Here is a 16,162-nt window from a genome sequence, read left to right as displayed (position 1 = left end):
TCTGTTGGCTACACCATATTGACAAAACCCATCACCGAAATGATCTAAATCCACCACCTCAAATTAAAAAAACACGCTCACTTTAATTAAAAAGAGGCTCTATAGGATTAAAAGAACCATCCCCTACTTTGATTAAAAGAACCATCCCCTAATTTTTATACAGTTGATCTTTGAAACTGCACTATTCGCCGTCTAGTCGTTTGGCACTTTAAAATCATAAAAATCCATAAATATAATGTACTGTTTATGGCTCGTATCAGCGTAATTCATACATATAATTTCATTGTAATGATAAGTACAAAAATACAGAAGAACTCCTAAGAAAACATGATATACGGTGCTTAAGTAAGCATCAAATATACATGTTAAACATTACTTCATAAGTTTAGATATTTATACATAGCTATTTCATGGACGGGTCATTAATGCTGCTAAAAATAATTTTTTAATCTTAACAAAAACTAGAAAAGACAAAGCCAATCAAACTGTAGGCATCATTGTATAATTTCCAATGGATGTAACACACACATTCACATTTAAAAATACCATTTTCTAAACCAATTTTTTAGATTTACAAAAGCCAGAAGATGTTGACGTCCACAAAATCTTTTGACAAGATGTGTCAAAAGATTTTTTTACGTTCAGCAGTGGCTTAAGTGCAGTTTCTATTAGAAAGTCAAATAAACAAAATAAAAATTTAGGTGACTGGCACCTTTTCTTTAATAAATGTTTAAAGTTAATATTTCTCTCTTGTAGGATAGACAGGAGTAAAGCCGATGAGACACCTTATATGTAGAAGAGGAAACATTTCTTGAACCATTGTCCCTTTCTTGTATTGATATTTTCCATGATTTGAATATTTCTTCATGGAGTAGAAATATGGACAACGTGGGCTTTAGCAAACGAAACTACTAGCCACAAATAAAACAAGTTGAACAAGAACTAATTGTGGCCAAATGGTGGCAGCACCTCCTGTTTTGTCCTCGGTATAGGGTAGGTAGTTTGTTTTAGTTAAGCTTGAAGCGTCTTCATCATAGTTTCCTGCGAGATTTCCTGCAATAAAACCAAAATTTGTAATTATATAAGGAAGCAAATATTTTAAATCTGATACCTTAGCTTCAAGAGTTACCACCATAAATAATTTTTACACCAAGTATTTAGGCAAAGTGTTAATGGCAAACGTGGTTTAGCTAATATATATAAATATATTTAATATAAGTTGTTAATAAACAGGAATGGTTTGCATAAGGTATATATGTATGCTTTGCTAGTAATAAAAATGATTCTCATAATATATATTCGTGTATATTGTTATTACTAGAAGAAATTTAGCTAGGGTAAAGTGTTGGAACTAATTAGCAGGTAATACACATACAACAGTCACAAAAACCGAGTAATTGAAACTACGAGGTCAATTTACCCTTAGTAAATTACTTTACTATTAACAAAATACAAAAAAGCAAATAAATAAGATTTTAAAACAGCAGTAAACCTTATTTTTATGCTGCTATAAGTTTATAAGTGCATGATTGTGTATTATTGTTCCAAATGTTCTGTATTACTAATCACAACTCATCCAAATTGTTTGTTGCAGTTGGACTTTTTCACATAAAGCCTTAAAAATATTCACATAATTTTGTGCAGGTCAAGTCATGGTTGTGAGTGATGCTCTGCCTCCCTCTTTCAGGTATCATTTATCATGCGTATGATAAATTACTTTCTGGAAGATGAATTTCTGGACAACAGCTCTTGTTCTTGGGGGGAATGGAATGATAGATAAGAATCTGATTGTATCTATTAGCAGTAAGCGTAACATTAATTTTGTGTAGATATCCAACAGCATGGATGGAGATGCAGCCCACATTTCTATTGGTTCCCCCATATGTTTCACCGTAGATGATGAATGTTAACCATATTCTTAACTCTCTTCCATCAAATAAACTATAACTGATTGTTACCTAACTATTTGAATTTTGATTTCCATACAAATACCACTTTCCTCCAGTTTTTCTTTAGATTGTTTGAAATATGATGCCCGTTTCAGCATTTTGGTTTGGCATGTCTTCTAATCAGTGGTTTTTGGGCAGTTACACAACCATTGCGTTAATGTATTAATGTACATTCGGGGGTTAGCTTTTAGCTATATCATTGGCAAGATTCCTTCTAAATTACCCTGTGTCATATACTCTAAATTATTTAACATTATTTTTGAGGAGTTTGGGCTTTCTACTACGACCGCTTCTATTATCAACAGTACTATTGGCGCACCTTTTTAGGCGTTTCCATGCAATTAATACTGAAATAAAAGCTTTTGCCTCAATCTGTTACATGGAGTAGCCTTCGGTAGACAAAAATATTGATTTTTGTACGTTTGTATAGTGGGATAGTATAGTGTCCTGGGAGCCATGAGTGAGTTTATCACACTATGGCTAAGAATGACTTTTTTCAACAAATTATGCACATATTAGCTAAATTCAGAATTATATTGAAAATTTTCTACAAACTTTTATCTTTTTCATTGATTTTACTTCTTCATACCACATAATACCTTCATATACCATCCCGTAAAGCTTAAAGCTTATCGGCAGGAAATGTTCTATTGTACTATATTAATTGTACGTGTATTAGTTCATAACATAATTTTTGTATTATCAACCAGTTTTTTTATTAATTGTTAACATTAACATATGTTTTAATATCCATTCACTTTCTTGGAATTATATTAAATAACCTTGGTACTTGATAATTTAATTAATTTTTTCCATAATTATGTTTTATACTTCAGGTAATTTATAATAACGTTTTTAATCATGATGTATCCTAATTTTAAAAGGCGATGAAAATAGTGCTTTGTTATAATAGTATATTAGTATACATTATTATACAATATTATATTGGTATAATTTAAATACATTTATTATATTCAATGTTATATTTCTTTCATAAGCAACCATATTATTTCTTTTTCTTATTGGTAAATGCCTTTTAATATACTGTTCTGTAACTACAATATTTTACTTACATAAGAATTGTAAGTAGACCCGTATATTGTTATACCATAACAAATCATAGACTGTCATAAAGAAATATAAACCAATTGGTATACAGAAGGAGGAGTATTAAATTGAAGTTTATATATTTTACATCTATAAAATCTTAATCTATTACACATGTGTTCTACGTGTGATCTCCATCGAAAATTAGAATATATGATGATTCCTAAGTATTTAAATTTGATTAAATTTTCAATTATTGTACAAGTACATGATCGCCTAAGTTTAATTGTATTTTCAGAAATACATTTAGTCAAACAAAATCCAGTATAAGCAATCAAAAGAGGGTAATTTGAAAGTATACTTTATGAATGCACATCTATTTAGTTTGTTCTGTAGTTAAATAGGTATCATTTAAGTTCAGCCATTTCACAATATCATTAAAATCCATTTGCATACTACACGTTGCTAAAGTATGATTATAATCACTTACTCCTAAGGCACTGCCATCTACATACATATAAATAGAGGAAATGAAGAAATATCATTCATATATATTAGTAAAAATAGACGGTCTAAACTGGAACTTTGTGGTACACCAGGTGTGACTTTTCTGTAATTACTGTAAATATTTCTGATTTTAGCATAAATTAATCCGTCTTTTATATAATTTTTAAACCAATATAACATCTCGCCTCTTATTCTTATATTCTACAACTTATAAATTAGCAAGTTATGGTCTACTGTATCAAAGGTCTTAGACAAGTCTATAAATAAATAAATAATACATTAACAGTCTTGTATTTATTCGCTAACAAGTCTATAAATAAATAAACAATACATTAACAGTCTTGTATTTATTCGCTAACCTCTTCTGAAAAAAACTTTTCCAATAGTGTAATTGTTCTTTTACCTTCTTGATAACCATATTGTCTTGGGATATAATTTTGTATCTGTGTAAATATTTTCGAACAATATTATCAAGATATCGTTCCACAATTTTCTCTATCTCCAGTAAAATAACAATTGGTTGATAATTATATTTTGAAACCATAGGTCTTACCACTGATATTTCTTATTGATATGGAATAATTGATGATTCATAAATCATATTTAACAGTTTAACTAGCGTATCAAAGAAAGCATTGTTGCTATATTTTATATTTTATCTATACAGAGGTCTTTTTAATATCAATTTTTACTAATACTTTTTATTATGTTATCACATTTGTAAAATAGAGTAAATTAGAAATAATTGTTTGAAAATAATTACTACTATCAATATATAGATGATTGTCTGAAAATATACATTATTGGCCAAAATGTTTGTGTATTTTGTAACGAATAAGATCATTATTATTAAGATGGAATATAAATGCACTTAGAGTTTTCAAACTGAGAAATGCATGTTATAATAAACATCTACATATGTAATTCGTATAATGAGACAGGTTCTATGGATATCATGAATGATTTATTAGAACAGCAAACAATTTTATCAGACACATGCAGAAAGATGTGTGATTCAGCATTTCACCTCTCACTACAAAACTTTATCAAAACATATATAATGACAAAATATAATATCAAATTATTATAAATAGTGTCTGTAACCTTATATAAGTTCATATTAAACATTCAGTACTTGATTAGTCCTCCTCGTACACTAATAACCTCCACAAGGTGATGTGGCATGCTGTCAATGAGGTTGCTGATGTAATCCACTGTGATTCAATCCAACTTCTCCCGAAAAAACGCTGCAACTCAACTAAAGTAGCTGGTTCGGGATCTTGGTTAGGAATGTTTTGGCTCCATTCAGTCCAACAGTTCTCAATGAGATTACAATCTGGAGAATTTGCTAGCCATGACAATCTTATAACGTCCTTCTGACCGAGATAATCCTGCACAATACGTGCACTATGGTGGGCAGTGGCACTGCCTTCTTGGAACACAAAGTTATTGCCAAACCTTGCCCTAGCATATGGCAGAAGTGTCATCTCCATGTGATGCCTGTTGGAGGCGCCATTGACGATGAACATGAATTCAACACTCAGCTTTAACAAACCGAAAAGAGAACTCATCTGAAAAGATGACATGTCGCCAGTGTCCTAAGTGTAAGTTGGCATACTGTCTTGCCCAAACAATACGGTAATGACAGTGAATTCTGGTTAATATCAGTTTGCAAATAGACCCTCTTACAAAATAACCTTGTTTGGTCAGTTCCCTATTTATTGTTCTTTTGGATATCTTGGAATGAATCTGTTCATACCATTCCTGTTGTAAGGTGTTGCAAGACTTCTTTCAACTTTGACATGTTAACCTGATCAAAACATGATCGTTTGGGATATTAGTTTTTCGGTGTTTACTAGTAAATATTCCTAGTACAACGTTTCATGTAGTTCAATGACGTTTCAGGATTCTGTATGCAGTACACCGGGGGTACCCTATTGTTCTGGTAATGTCCGTTTACTTCTTACCATTTTTGGACAGTCAAACAATTTGATGCCCTATAACTCCTGGCACGTGACGAAGCATGACTCTATACTGAGTACAAAGAAATTGTCTGAACAAAGCATTGATCTGTTTCATAAAATATTATACCAAAAGCACAACCTTTTATACAAAAGAGGTTTATATGTATTTTTTGACAACCAAATGTTCAAAACAACTTACACAGACCAGAATAACAACTCATACATATTTGTCTGATCATACGCTACCTTCTCTGTTACCACTCGAACATTTATTCAATAACGCTCCATGCATGTGGACAATAACATCAATATAGAACATTTTGCAAACATTTTAGCCAAGACTGTATTTCTATCATTTAATGTATTTATTAAATCTGCATAATAATTGTTAAACTTCTCTCCTATATCTTCAATAGTAATTATATTTGACATATTTCTAATGATAACATCGTCACTTGAAGTTTTTATTTATTTATAAAAATACTTGATTGTTTGTTTTTCGTAGTTAAGCACAAAACTACACAATGGGCTATCTGTCGTCTGCCCTCTACAGGTATCAAAATCCAGTTTCTAGTGTTGTAAGTCCACAGACATACTGCTGTGCCACTGGATGGATACTTGATTCTAATCATTATTATTCAGATTTCACTATGATTCAGGCAAATTTCTGAGTTGCACACACAAACATACTACCTGAAAGTAGTCTAAAATAATATTAAGCAAAGGAAGTGGATTATGCCTCAATGGACTTTCTATTTTAAGGTGTTAGTTGAAATATGACTTGATTGGAGACGAAACTTTTGTGGATTAATATTCCATACCAGACTTAGAGATGTTAACGAAAATCTTTATCAGATCAAAGCTAAGTCGTGTATGTAAAATATTGCTGAAACACAAACATAATCGAGAGTTTGATGAGTGGAATCGTGAAATGTGTAAGAACAACTTTCTCGGGAAATAACGCGAGTGGAGTATAAATTCTAAGTCTCGGTTAAGGGGTGTCAGGTTTATGTATGGTCCGGATTCCTTACAGTAGGTTTCTGTGATGTTTTTGGCGATAAATTTCAACAATAAACAAATAGCACACAGCCCACTTGTTTTAAAATAATATATTAAAAAAGTCAAATGTATATACAAACGTTCGTTACACTGTTGGTTATCACAGTTGTATCTAAAGCTTTAAATAATTGTTTCGTTTTCGTCAAAGTCCACACAGGCTGGTTCAACTACTTTAGAACACAATTGACAAGAAGAATTATTTTTCTCTAATCTGTTATTCCAATACAATCTGTGATAATTTCATTTTAAAAACTGCCACTATACGGTCTTTATGGCTAAACTCATAATTGCACAGTCTGAATATATCTTTTTAACTACATTTTCGACATCTATTTATATCCCGACAGACGTCTAGAACGTTCCACATGCTATTAGATAGTGATACAATAATATTCAATTAAAACAACGAGAAACCTCAGAAGGTTCTAGTAACATCACGCAATAATATAAAAATCATGAATTCATAACTACTGAACTACACAACGTATGATTTGAACAGTTACATATAACAACCTGCAATAAACAATCGTTTTTAAAAATAACTACTTTTAACACTCTAAATCCAAATCATAATACTCGCATTGAACTTACGGAAAAAAGTCGTGTATATCTAATGAGGGATATAAGGTCACCAGAACGTAAATGAGCTGTGTTGACGCAAGGTTTGATGCTTGTGCTATTTGTTGTTGAGGAAAGGAGTTGATATCATGGTTCGTGCTTCTATAAATGTTCTGATTTTCGACGTCATGAGGAGTCGATGATTTGTCCTTGTTTTCAATTGATATGTCCGATGTTTTTTTCTTGATGTTCGAAATTCAAGTTTTGTGTTTTATGAATAACCATATAAAAATGTAGGCGAAATCACCCATTTTCTATGTAAAATATTTGGTAGACAATAGCAGTATTTAATCAAATTAATTTCAAAATTAATGTATTTTTGTTTAACTTTTGCTGTGTGACTCACATTTTTCAAAGGCATTGTAACCTACAACGTTATGGATACACAAACGATTTGGTAGATAAATAGCTTTATAGTTCTAAGGTTCAGTGAGATTCATTTATGTAAATTGTCAGAATATCAATGATTTTGTAGAGTATACTTATTTAGTGTCATACAGTAATAATTTATATAGTTAATTTTTAGATATTCTTTTTTAACAGTAACATTTTACATAAGGTATATTCAAGTGATATTAGAAAAAGCAGGAACAGTTATGTTTCAGTTAGCACACATGTAAAGGTAGATACACCAATGTTTTGCAAAGTGCTTTTTCTTATAAAGTATCAGTAACAAACATATTTTAGACTGAGTATTTTAAGTAAATAGACACATTTTTGTATCACTTGGAGTATATTTATTCCGTGTGAGTAATAGTTGTAATAAACATTATCCTAATCAATGGTGTCATTAAAACAGAATGTTGAGAAGAGATAAAAAGAAAAATGGTTTCAGAAAGGTATACTCAAATAATATTAGAAATGAAAGAATTTTTATAACATAATTTGTCAGTAATGTTAGTGGTATTAATGAAATGTTTTAAGTAATGAATATCCACATAGTGTTACTAAAGAAATAACATAAGAAAACTAACATAATTTGTCAGTAACAGCAGTAATGTGAAGTATTAATTAGAGAAATGTTTAAGTTAAGAATATCCACACAGTGTTAGCAATTATATACAACACCAGATTATGTCCTTAAATGTTTCTGAATATGATGTTAATTAGAACAACGATTTACCAATAGGATATTCAAGTAGTGTTAAGATTAGCAGGGTTTCAGATAATGTATATTATTGCGTAATTTGATAAGGGCATTATTTATTGTATATTTATGTAAAGTTCTAGTAACCACAATGTCTTACACAGGATGCCATCAGCTATGTCCGTGCAGAGTGTCAGGTGCAACAGAGTTTTGCATAGTAATAATTACTGTTAGCACCAACAATGAATCAAAGAACATACAACCATGAGGCTTTAAATAAACAGTTGTACATAATGCATATTTCTGTAAAGAATTATCATTGTTTATACGATATTTATATATAGTGTTAATATCAAGAATGCTGTATATATGTATATATATTAAGTGCAGTCAAAGTATATAACATGTGCTATATATAGTTTTTAATATTATATTTACTACAAAGACCAGCACACTAATTAGTAGGCCATACCTCACCTCTGTTTTATGAAAACTATATCTAATTAAGTTTAAAGAGCTAGTGAGAATCTAACCTTGATTAAGTTTGAAGTGATCCTCTTCATATTCAATTTTTAAGAAAGTTGACATCTCTACTTCAAAAACCTTATTTGGATCATCTGGGAGTTTCGCTGGAATGCTGCGTCGTTTTCTGCCATATCCATACTGGTCATCGCCACATGGCACCTAAAGTAGAAAAAAAATGCTAAAATTAATTTCTTTGAAAGTTTATGTAATAGTAATACATACAGGATGTAATTTTCATTAGTTAACATAGCACAATAGCATGATTGATTACATATTGTAAACCTTATTTTATACATAATTTATGTAAAACTGAACTTCACAATGATATATATTTTTTATCGACACTTGTAATCGTAGTAATAAAGGTTTGAACTTAAAGCCTAAAAATACTCCTTTGTCACACGACTGTGTGGAGATTTTCACTAAAGTGTTTGCTTCTGGCTTAAGTTATGTGATACAAACTATATCTAAACCCCTATCCCCCACTCTCGTATAAACGTGTAAATGAACAATTATATTACTTAGGCCAAATAAACTGCAGTGAGCGACATTAACTTTAACTAGAGATAACTTATATTTGGCCAGATATGTGTTAAGAAAATAAAATAATTATAAACAGACGGTCATTTGTTTTCGACTAAATAACCAGCAGTAGGCGGTAAAAAGTATAAAAGGAGCACCATCTGTAGTTGAATAAAGGAACAACATAAGTATAAATAACTACAAGTGGAACGTCGATTGTATTTCTTTAAATATAAATCACTAAATAGAAGTAAATTCAAATAAAAAATAACTTGATTTTGGCTAAAGAGGCAACAATAAGTAGAAATAAATAAAATTTACACTTTATTACTAATGTGACCTTTCTTAAGTTAATGACTTGGTAATAATTGTAAATAGTTATAGAAAAATGACGAAACAGCAATATGTGGAAGTATTATAAACATAATGTTTCATTTGTCTTCATCTAAAAAGATATCATTAAGTTAACCAGAAAAAGGTATAAACGAATTTACGTATGACTTCAGCTAAACAGGCATCAACAAGAGGAATTGATATTCCTTGTTTTCAACTAAACAGGCATCAACAAGAGGAATTGATATCCCTTGTTTTCAACTAAACAGGCATCAACAAGAGGAATTTATATCCCTTGTCTTCAACTAAATAGGCATCAACAAGAGGAATTAATATTCATTGTTTTCAACTAAACAGGCATCGACAAGAGGAATTGATATCCCTTGTTTTCAACTAAACAGGCATCAACAAGAGGAATTGATATCCCTTGTTTTCAACTAAACAGGTATCAACAAGAGGAATTGATATCCCTTGTCTTCAACTAAACAGGTATCAACAAGAGGAATTGATATCCCTTGTCGTCAACTAAACAGGCATCAACAAGAGGAATTGATATCCCTTGTCTTCAACTAAACAGGTATCAACAAGAGGAATTGATATCCCTTGTCTTCAACTAAAAAGGCATCAACAAGAGGAATTGATATCCCTTGTCTTCAACTAAACAGGCATAGTAAAGTAGAAAATAAATTAAATGAAGAATGTTTCTTGTCATCAAATAAAGGGAAGTTAGCAAATAGAAATAGTTATACAGGGAAGGTGTTATTTGGCTTCAGCTAAATGGGCTTCTTATAAAGGGGTAATTCGTTTGTATTCTATTAAAGCGGCATTAGTAAGAAGTATAACTATAAAATGAAAATCACTTGTCTTCAGCTGAAACACATTAGTGAACTGTTATAAATATAAACGAAAAGAAGCATTTAATAATAAATATAAAAGTGGGGGAGGGTTCTTGTCATAGGCTAAAGGCAAAAACAACGATAAGTTGAAATGATTATTCAGAAAGCCGTGTATTTTAGGATAATACAACACCTGTTGCTGTATTCTAAAGTTTGCTTGGACTTTGCGCACAATGCTAAGTCAAATAACAAATGGGTTTCATGACAGTTATCTTTCAGTTATCTTGAACTACGTTAAAATGATTGTGAAATTAAACCTTTTAATAAATCTGTCAAAGTGATGGGATAAAACTTTGTTAGAGAAGGAGCTAGTAACAAATATTGTTTTATTTAATTACAGACTTAATAATATTATAAATGCTCATAAGAGTACAGAGATTCACTCAAAAAGCTAGTTCGTATACTGTCATTATATCCCAAAATTACACAGGATTTTCATTTCTTTAAACTACAGGGAAAAGGTGATGTTGAGAATGATGCCTCTAAAATCAATGGCTAAATCATAGTTTAATAAAGTAAAAGTATGCGAAACAAATAAATAAATAGTTCACATCAAAATAAATTATGTATTTAATTATATTCAAAATCTATTTTAGATTATTCCAAAAAATGTTGTTGTTTTTAAACATTTAAAAGTAAGCCTTCAATTTTATCTCTAAAGTATAGAATAGAATTACATTAACAGAAACCAACCTGAGAAAAATTAAAATCGTATTTAATCACCCACACCATAGTGATTGAATAAAGAAATGTTTCGAGTGATGCAAGTAAAATGGCGCAGTAGTAACTGTACATTTTATAGCTCAATAATGATAATACCTATTATGCTATCATATTGTGGTTTTTACAATAGTTTACCGAAATATCATTGAAAACAGAATTTAATAATGTGCAGAATAATGTATTTAATAAATATAATTTACTATTATAATTTCAAATATTTGCTGCCCTCTGTTGGCATATATCCCCAAGGTGAAATTGCTCCTTAAAACTAAATGATTTTTTTGGATCAAAGCCACATTGGGCTATCTGCTGAGTCTACCTCGGGGAATCGAACCACGGATTTTAGCCATGTAAGTCCGTAGACTTACCGCTATCTCACCAGGGGACTAAAACTACATGAATCTAGAGGTATGTAAGAAATATGATGGTCATATATATCAATCAATGATAAAATAAACGGAATGGTCCTACCATCTACAGCGAACAAACAGTTGTACTTGAATCATATAAGAAAGAAGAAAAAGAAAGGCAACTAGAACAAAAATATGAGCATAGTAAAATAATGGATTGAATGTATAAAAAGGCATATAGTTTAGTAGAAAGTGCTTAAGCATGCAGGCTGTTTGCTATATTGAAATAAAACGTAGACTTATTTTCAATAAACATTTCTCACGTAGCTTACGTATATCTTTTTCCATAAACTTATATACACTTAGAATCCGATACATTTATCTATATATATTTATACATATATAGGCACACATACACAATATGTAGCTTGGGAAATCTAAACTTTTACTTGCTATAGATTGCCGTAATTAAAGTAAGTCGTTTTTGTGCAAAAACAGTCAATTCAAAACCTTAATTATCAGCAAAATACGCACATCTATCACAGAAACAGAAGGGTAAAAAGTAGCTGCTGAAGTCCAAGAAAGTTTAAAAATATAGGAAAAGTCATTAGCATTACCCTTTTCTTCTCAAAACTTTATTCCTGTTTTTTTTTCCAACGACCACTCACTTTTCACAAGGGTAAATTCAGCTTGAACTTCTTTAGAATCATATGGGGATAAACGGAAAGAAAAACATTTTTTGACTAATATCATAATCATGGTTTGACTAATTTTCCCCGCAATACAGCACACGTAAAACCGTTCAGCTATCTTGAGATATTTTAGTATTAAATTGTTGTAGAGGTACTCTTGTCCTTACTAGTCTCATTGAAGTAGTAAAAGATTAATGACGTGACAAGTATTTTCATTATCGTTAAACCTATCTTACTAACAATTGCAGCTTAACTTTTTATTTCATCATCATGTTGTGTGAACTTTTTTTACTTGCGGTTTCTGATTCCTAGAAACCGGACCGAGAACGCACGAGACTGTGGATCTGAGGAATCCTGGTTCATATCGACTTATCACCAAACAAATTCACGCTCCGCACGTTGGGGCTGTGAGTGCGTTATAAGAGTGGTGGTCAAATCCCACTATTCAGACTGATAAGAGAAGCCCGTGAGTTGGCGGTAGGAGATAATTACTAACTGCCTTCCCTCTAGTCTATCACTTAAAAATTTGGTACGGCTAGTGAAGATAGTCTTTGTGTAACTTTGCGCGAAATTCAACAAAATAAAGACATCTATACCCCGAGTAATAGTTTACACGTTTTTTGTTTTCGGTTATCCATTCCACTAGGTGTAGCTTATAATTTTCCTATTCTATTTATTAATGTGATTAGAGGAAAAACTCGAAACAATAGAAACTCACATTCACAAGATTACAGCAATAACTACAGATTCGAGAGGTATGCTGAAGGACTAAGTGTAGGAATTTGTAGGTTAAATGAAAAAAACAGTATTGGTGTGAAGGCAAACAAATACATATTTTGTTATAAAGGAAATATCACTCGAACCAGAAGTTGACAATGAAGAATAGAAAGGAATTGTGAAGATAGTTTTTAAATATGTGAAAGTTGTTACAGGTAAAAAAAAATATAAAATACTGTATTTAATGAAGATAAAACTGTAGATTAACATAAGCCAAGGTTGTCTAAACGCTGTTAAAAATAAAATCAACGAAATAAAATAGTATGTTGCACGGTCAACGCGCATATACTGTCACTTGCACGAAAAAGGGATAATGGCAACCTCAAGAATTTGGTACCTTCGTTGCTCTAAGTGACACTCATAAAATATTCTCAAACTTAATTGCAGATACTATTCTTAATCGATTGAAACTAAGACCAAATCAATATATTGTTACGCCTCCAGTCGTTAGTTAATTTTCCGTAACTTCGTTCCCACGAAACTTTAGCGACACAAGTCCTTTCTTAATAAAACTGGTTTATTCTTTCTGAATATAACTTTACCGATACACTTATTTTCAACAGTCGCTCTATAACAAACGCTATAACAACGAACGTTAACTTCAACAATACTTTCTGACTGCAGTTCAATTACTCACTACCTACACACACACTCTGTCACGTCACGCCGTGACCATCTTATATATACCACCCCACCCCCAATCTAGCAAATGACAGAGCACTCCCGAAGGAACAGGATAGTCCTAGAAAACGGGTGGCGTGTTACTAGTTACGTGATCTCGCTGACGCAACAATATATTTAAGACTGAAACTTTAGAAAAGAGTTCGATATGCGATATCTCCACGTTAGACGATTAGAAATGTTATTAGACTCACCTTATATGCTTCATATTTCTCATTACTCATTCTCATATATCTAACTTATACGTTTACTGTTTCTGACTGCCCATCTAATTAGATTCAATTTATGCATTTAATGCTTATGATTATTCAAATCATTAGATGCGTTTACTGTTTTTGATTGTTGGTTTTATTGGATGTTGTGTATTTGTTCCTCGTCCAATCAGTAATTCCACTGCATGCCAAAAGAAAGTTAAGTATTTTAATACAAATAACTTTCATCTTTATACACTCATGTTCCAATTGATTTTGCTCGTTCCTTTGTTTTGTTGAATTTCGGGCAGAATTACTAGAGGACTTTATACGCTCACCGTCTCTAATTATAAAGTGATAGACTAGAGGGAAGGCAGCTAGTCAACATTACTCATCTCCACCTCTTAGCCTACTCTTTAACAACGAAATAGTGGAATTGAACGTCACGTTATGCCGTCCACATGGCTGAAGGGTCAGTGACAGCTTTCGATCCCATGACCTGCATATTTCAAGTCTAACCACAAGATTGTGCAAAACTCTTCCAATTGATAATATTAAAACAGTCCTTCGTTACATATAACAAGGTTGTTTAATAATATTAACAATAACACATCTCAATGTTTTCATGCTGAAAGACTTTTTGCAAGGTTTACATTTCTTATTTCTGTTACTACAGTGAACTTTACTAGTTTTCGTAAACCTTATAACAATTTTGTTGAAGTTTAAGAAGTAAAAACTAAAACTCTATTATTATGTTATACGATAATAATAATAATACTAACTTAATTATAATAAGTATGGTCTTTGACCAGCAGTCTGTGGAAATAAATCTAATGACTTTGGTAAGTGACTTGCATGGTTTTTAAATGAATTTATATGAATGCTATTTATCCACTGATATCATTTAAGGCATATCTTTTATTGTAGCTAATACCTTTTCCTTATGAAAGTATACAACTCACAAGTATATCACCGTATTGCAAACGTCCACTACGGTATTCACGGTACTTGTTTCCAATGGTAGAGTAATGTAACATCACACTATTTTACGCATTCTCTGTTCATTATATCTTACAAAGCCTAATAGTGTTAACTGTACCTCGTCAAAAACTTCAACACATCATTTTTCGTTCAGCACGAAAGCAACTAGAGATTATGATCTTTTATAAAATATAAATGAATTACAATGCATCATATAAGTAACGTTGATGTTACTACCGTGAGTATCTATTTCCCAAAATATTATATTCTATGTGAGAATAATCTAATTTTTAGTTTCCAATCAGTGTTCTGTGCTGTTATATATTGATTTGATTCTCAAGCTAAGATCATTGACAGCAATATGACTAATGAACAAAGGTCAGTAAGAGAGTCTGAATAGGAAGTATAGATAAAATTTAGACTAACTGTAATGTACTAGATTTGTATGTGTGTTAATTTAATTTTTGCACTTAAGTATTTTATACCTCACATATGTTTCCTTTTGTGTTATTCCTAATTATCATAGAATATTGAGCTGTCAGTGGAATTTGCCCATGGATAAATTTGAAGAACACAACACAAATTGTAAGATGGACGATCCAGATATTTCTTTACACGTCTAAACAATTACACACTGAAGAAGTTAGATCTTGATAAGTTATATTTATAAACAATTTTTGTTATAAACTACGAATATGTGAGTTCTAGATCGAAAATAGAAGTAGTAAACAGAAAATAACTTCCTAATGTACCCTCAGGTCTTGAGAATGTTATGAATGTACATTTAATTTTTGATATCATTACATGAAGTGAGAGAATAGATAAATTAAATTTTGAATGACTGTCCAGTTCAGTGACATACAAAATCCATTCTTCATTATTAGACTTAAAGTATAGTAAACATAAAACTGAATTTGGTTGTAAAGTATATTCTGTAATGATAAAAAGTAAACGTGATTGATTTATAAAATCTGAATAAATTGTCTTTTCTTGTATCCCGCACCTTTTATCGTAAGAAACGATAAAAGCAACAAAATTTAGATATTTTATTAAGAACTTTTTTATTGTTATCATAGTTATTTTACAGATTTTCATTTTAAAATTTACAAAAGTAGACTGTGTGTATGCACATTGTTTATGATAAATCTTGGATAAAATCGTCTTTTTCTAACTTTAAGTTTTGTTAATAAATGTTTCAGTGCTACTTGACAAGACTGTGACTTTACTTATATATATATATATATATATATATATATATAT

At 31.0% G+C, this 16,162-nt stretch overlaps 1 protein-coding gene across 1 annotated transcript in view; it reads right to left on the bottom strand.

Moving 5' to 3' along the window:
• Positions 1 to 231: 231 nt before the first annotated feature.
• The window catches only part of LOC106457059, a 55,886-nt gene continuing 39,955 nt past the window's right edge, over positions 232 to 16,162 (bottom strand). Inside the window, exons 9-10 of the mRNA XM_022383201.1 lie at positions 8,765 to 8,915; positions 232 to 1,053 (exon numbers count right to left, since the gene is read on the bottom strand). Coding sequence (XP_022238909.1) covers positions 896 to 1,053; positions 8,765 to 8,915 — 309 coding nt within the window. The 3' untranslated portion in view covers positions 232 to 895. The remainder of the gene's footprint in view (positions 1,054 to 8,764; positions 8,916 to 16,162) is intronic.

Source organism: Limulus polyphemus, unplaced genomic scaffold (genome assembly GCF_000517525.1).
Source record: "Limulus polyphemus unplaced genomic scaffold, Limulus_polyphemus-2.1.2 Scaffold14, whole genome shotgun sequence".
Lineage (NCBI taxonomy): Eukaryota > Metazoa > Arthropoda > Merostomata > Xiphosura > Limulidae > Limulus > Limulus polyphemus.
This window is presented reverse-complemented; position numbering and strand designations above follow the sequence as displayed.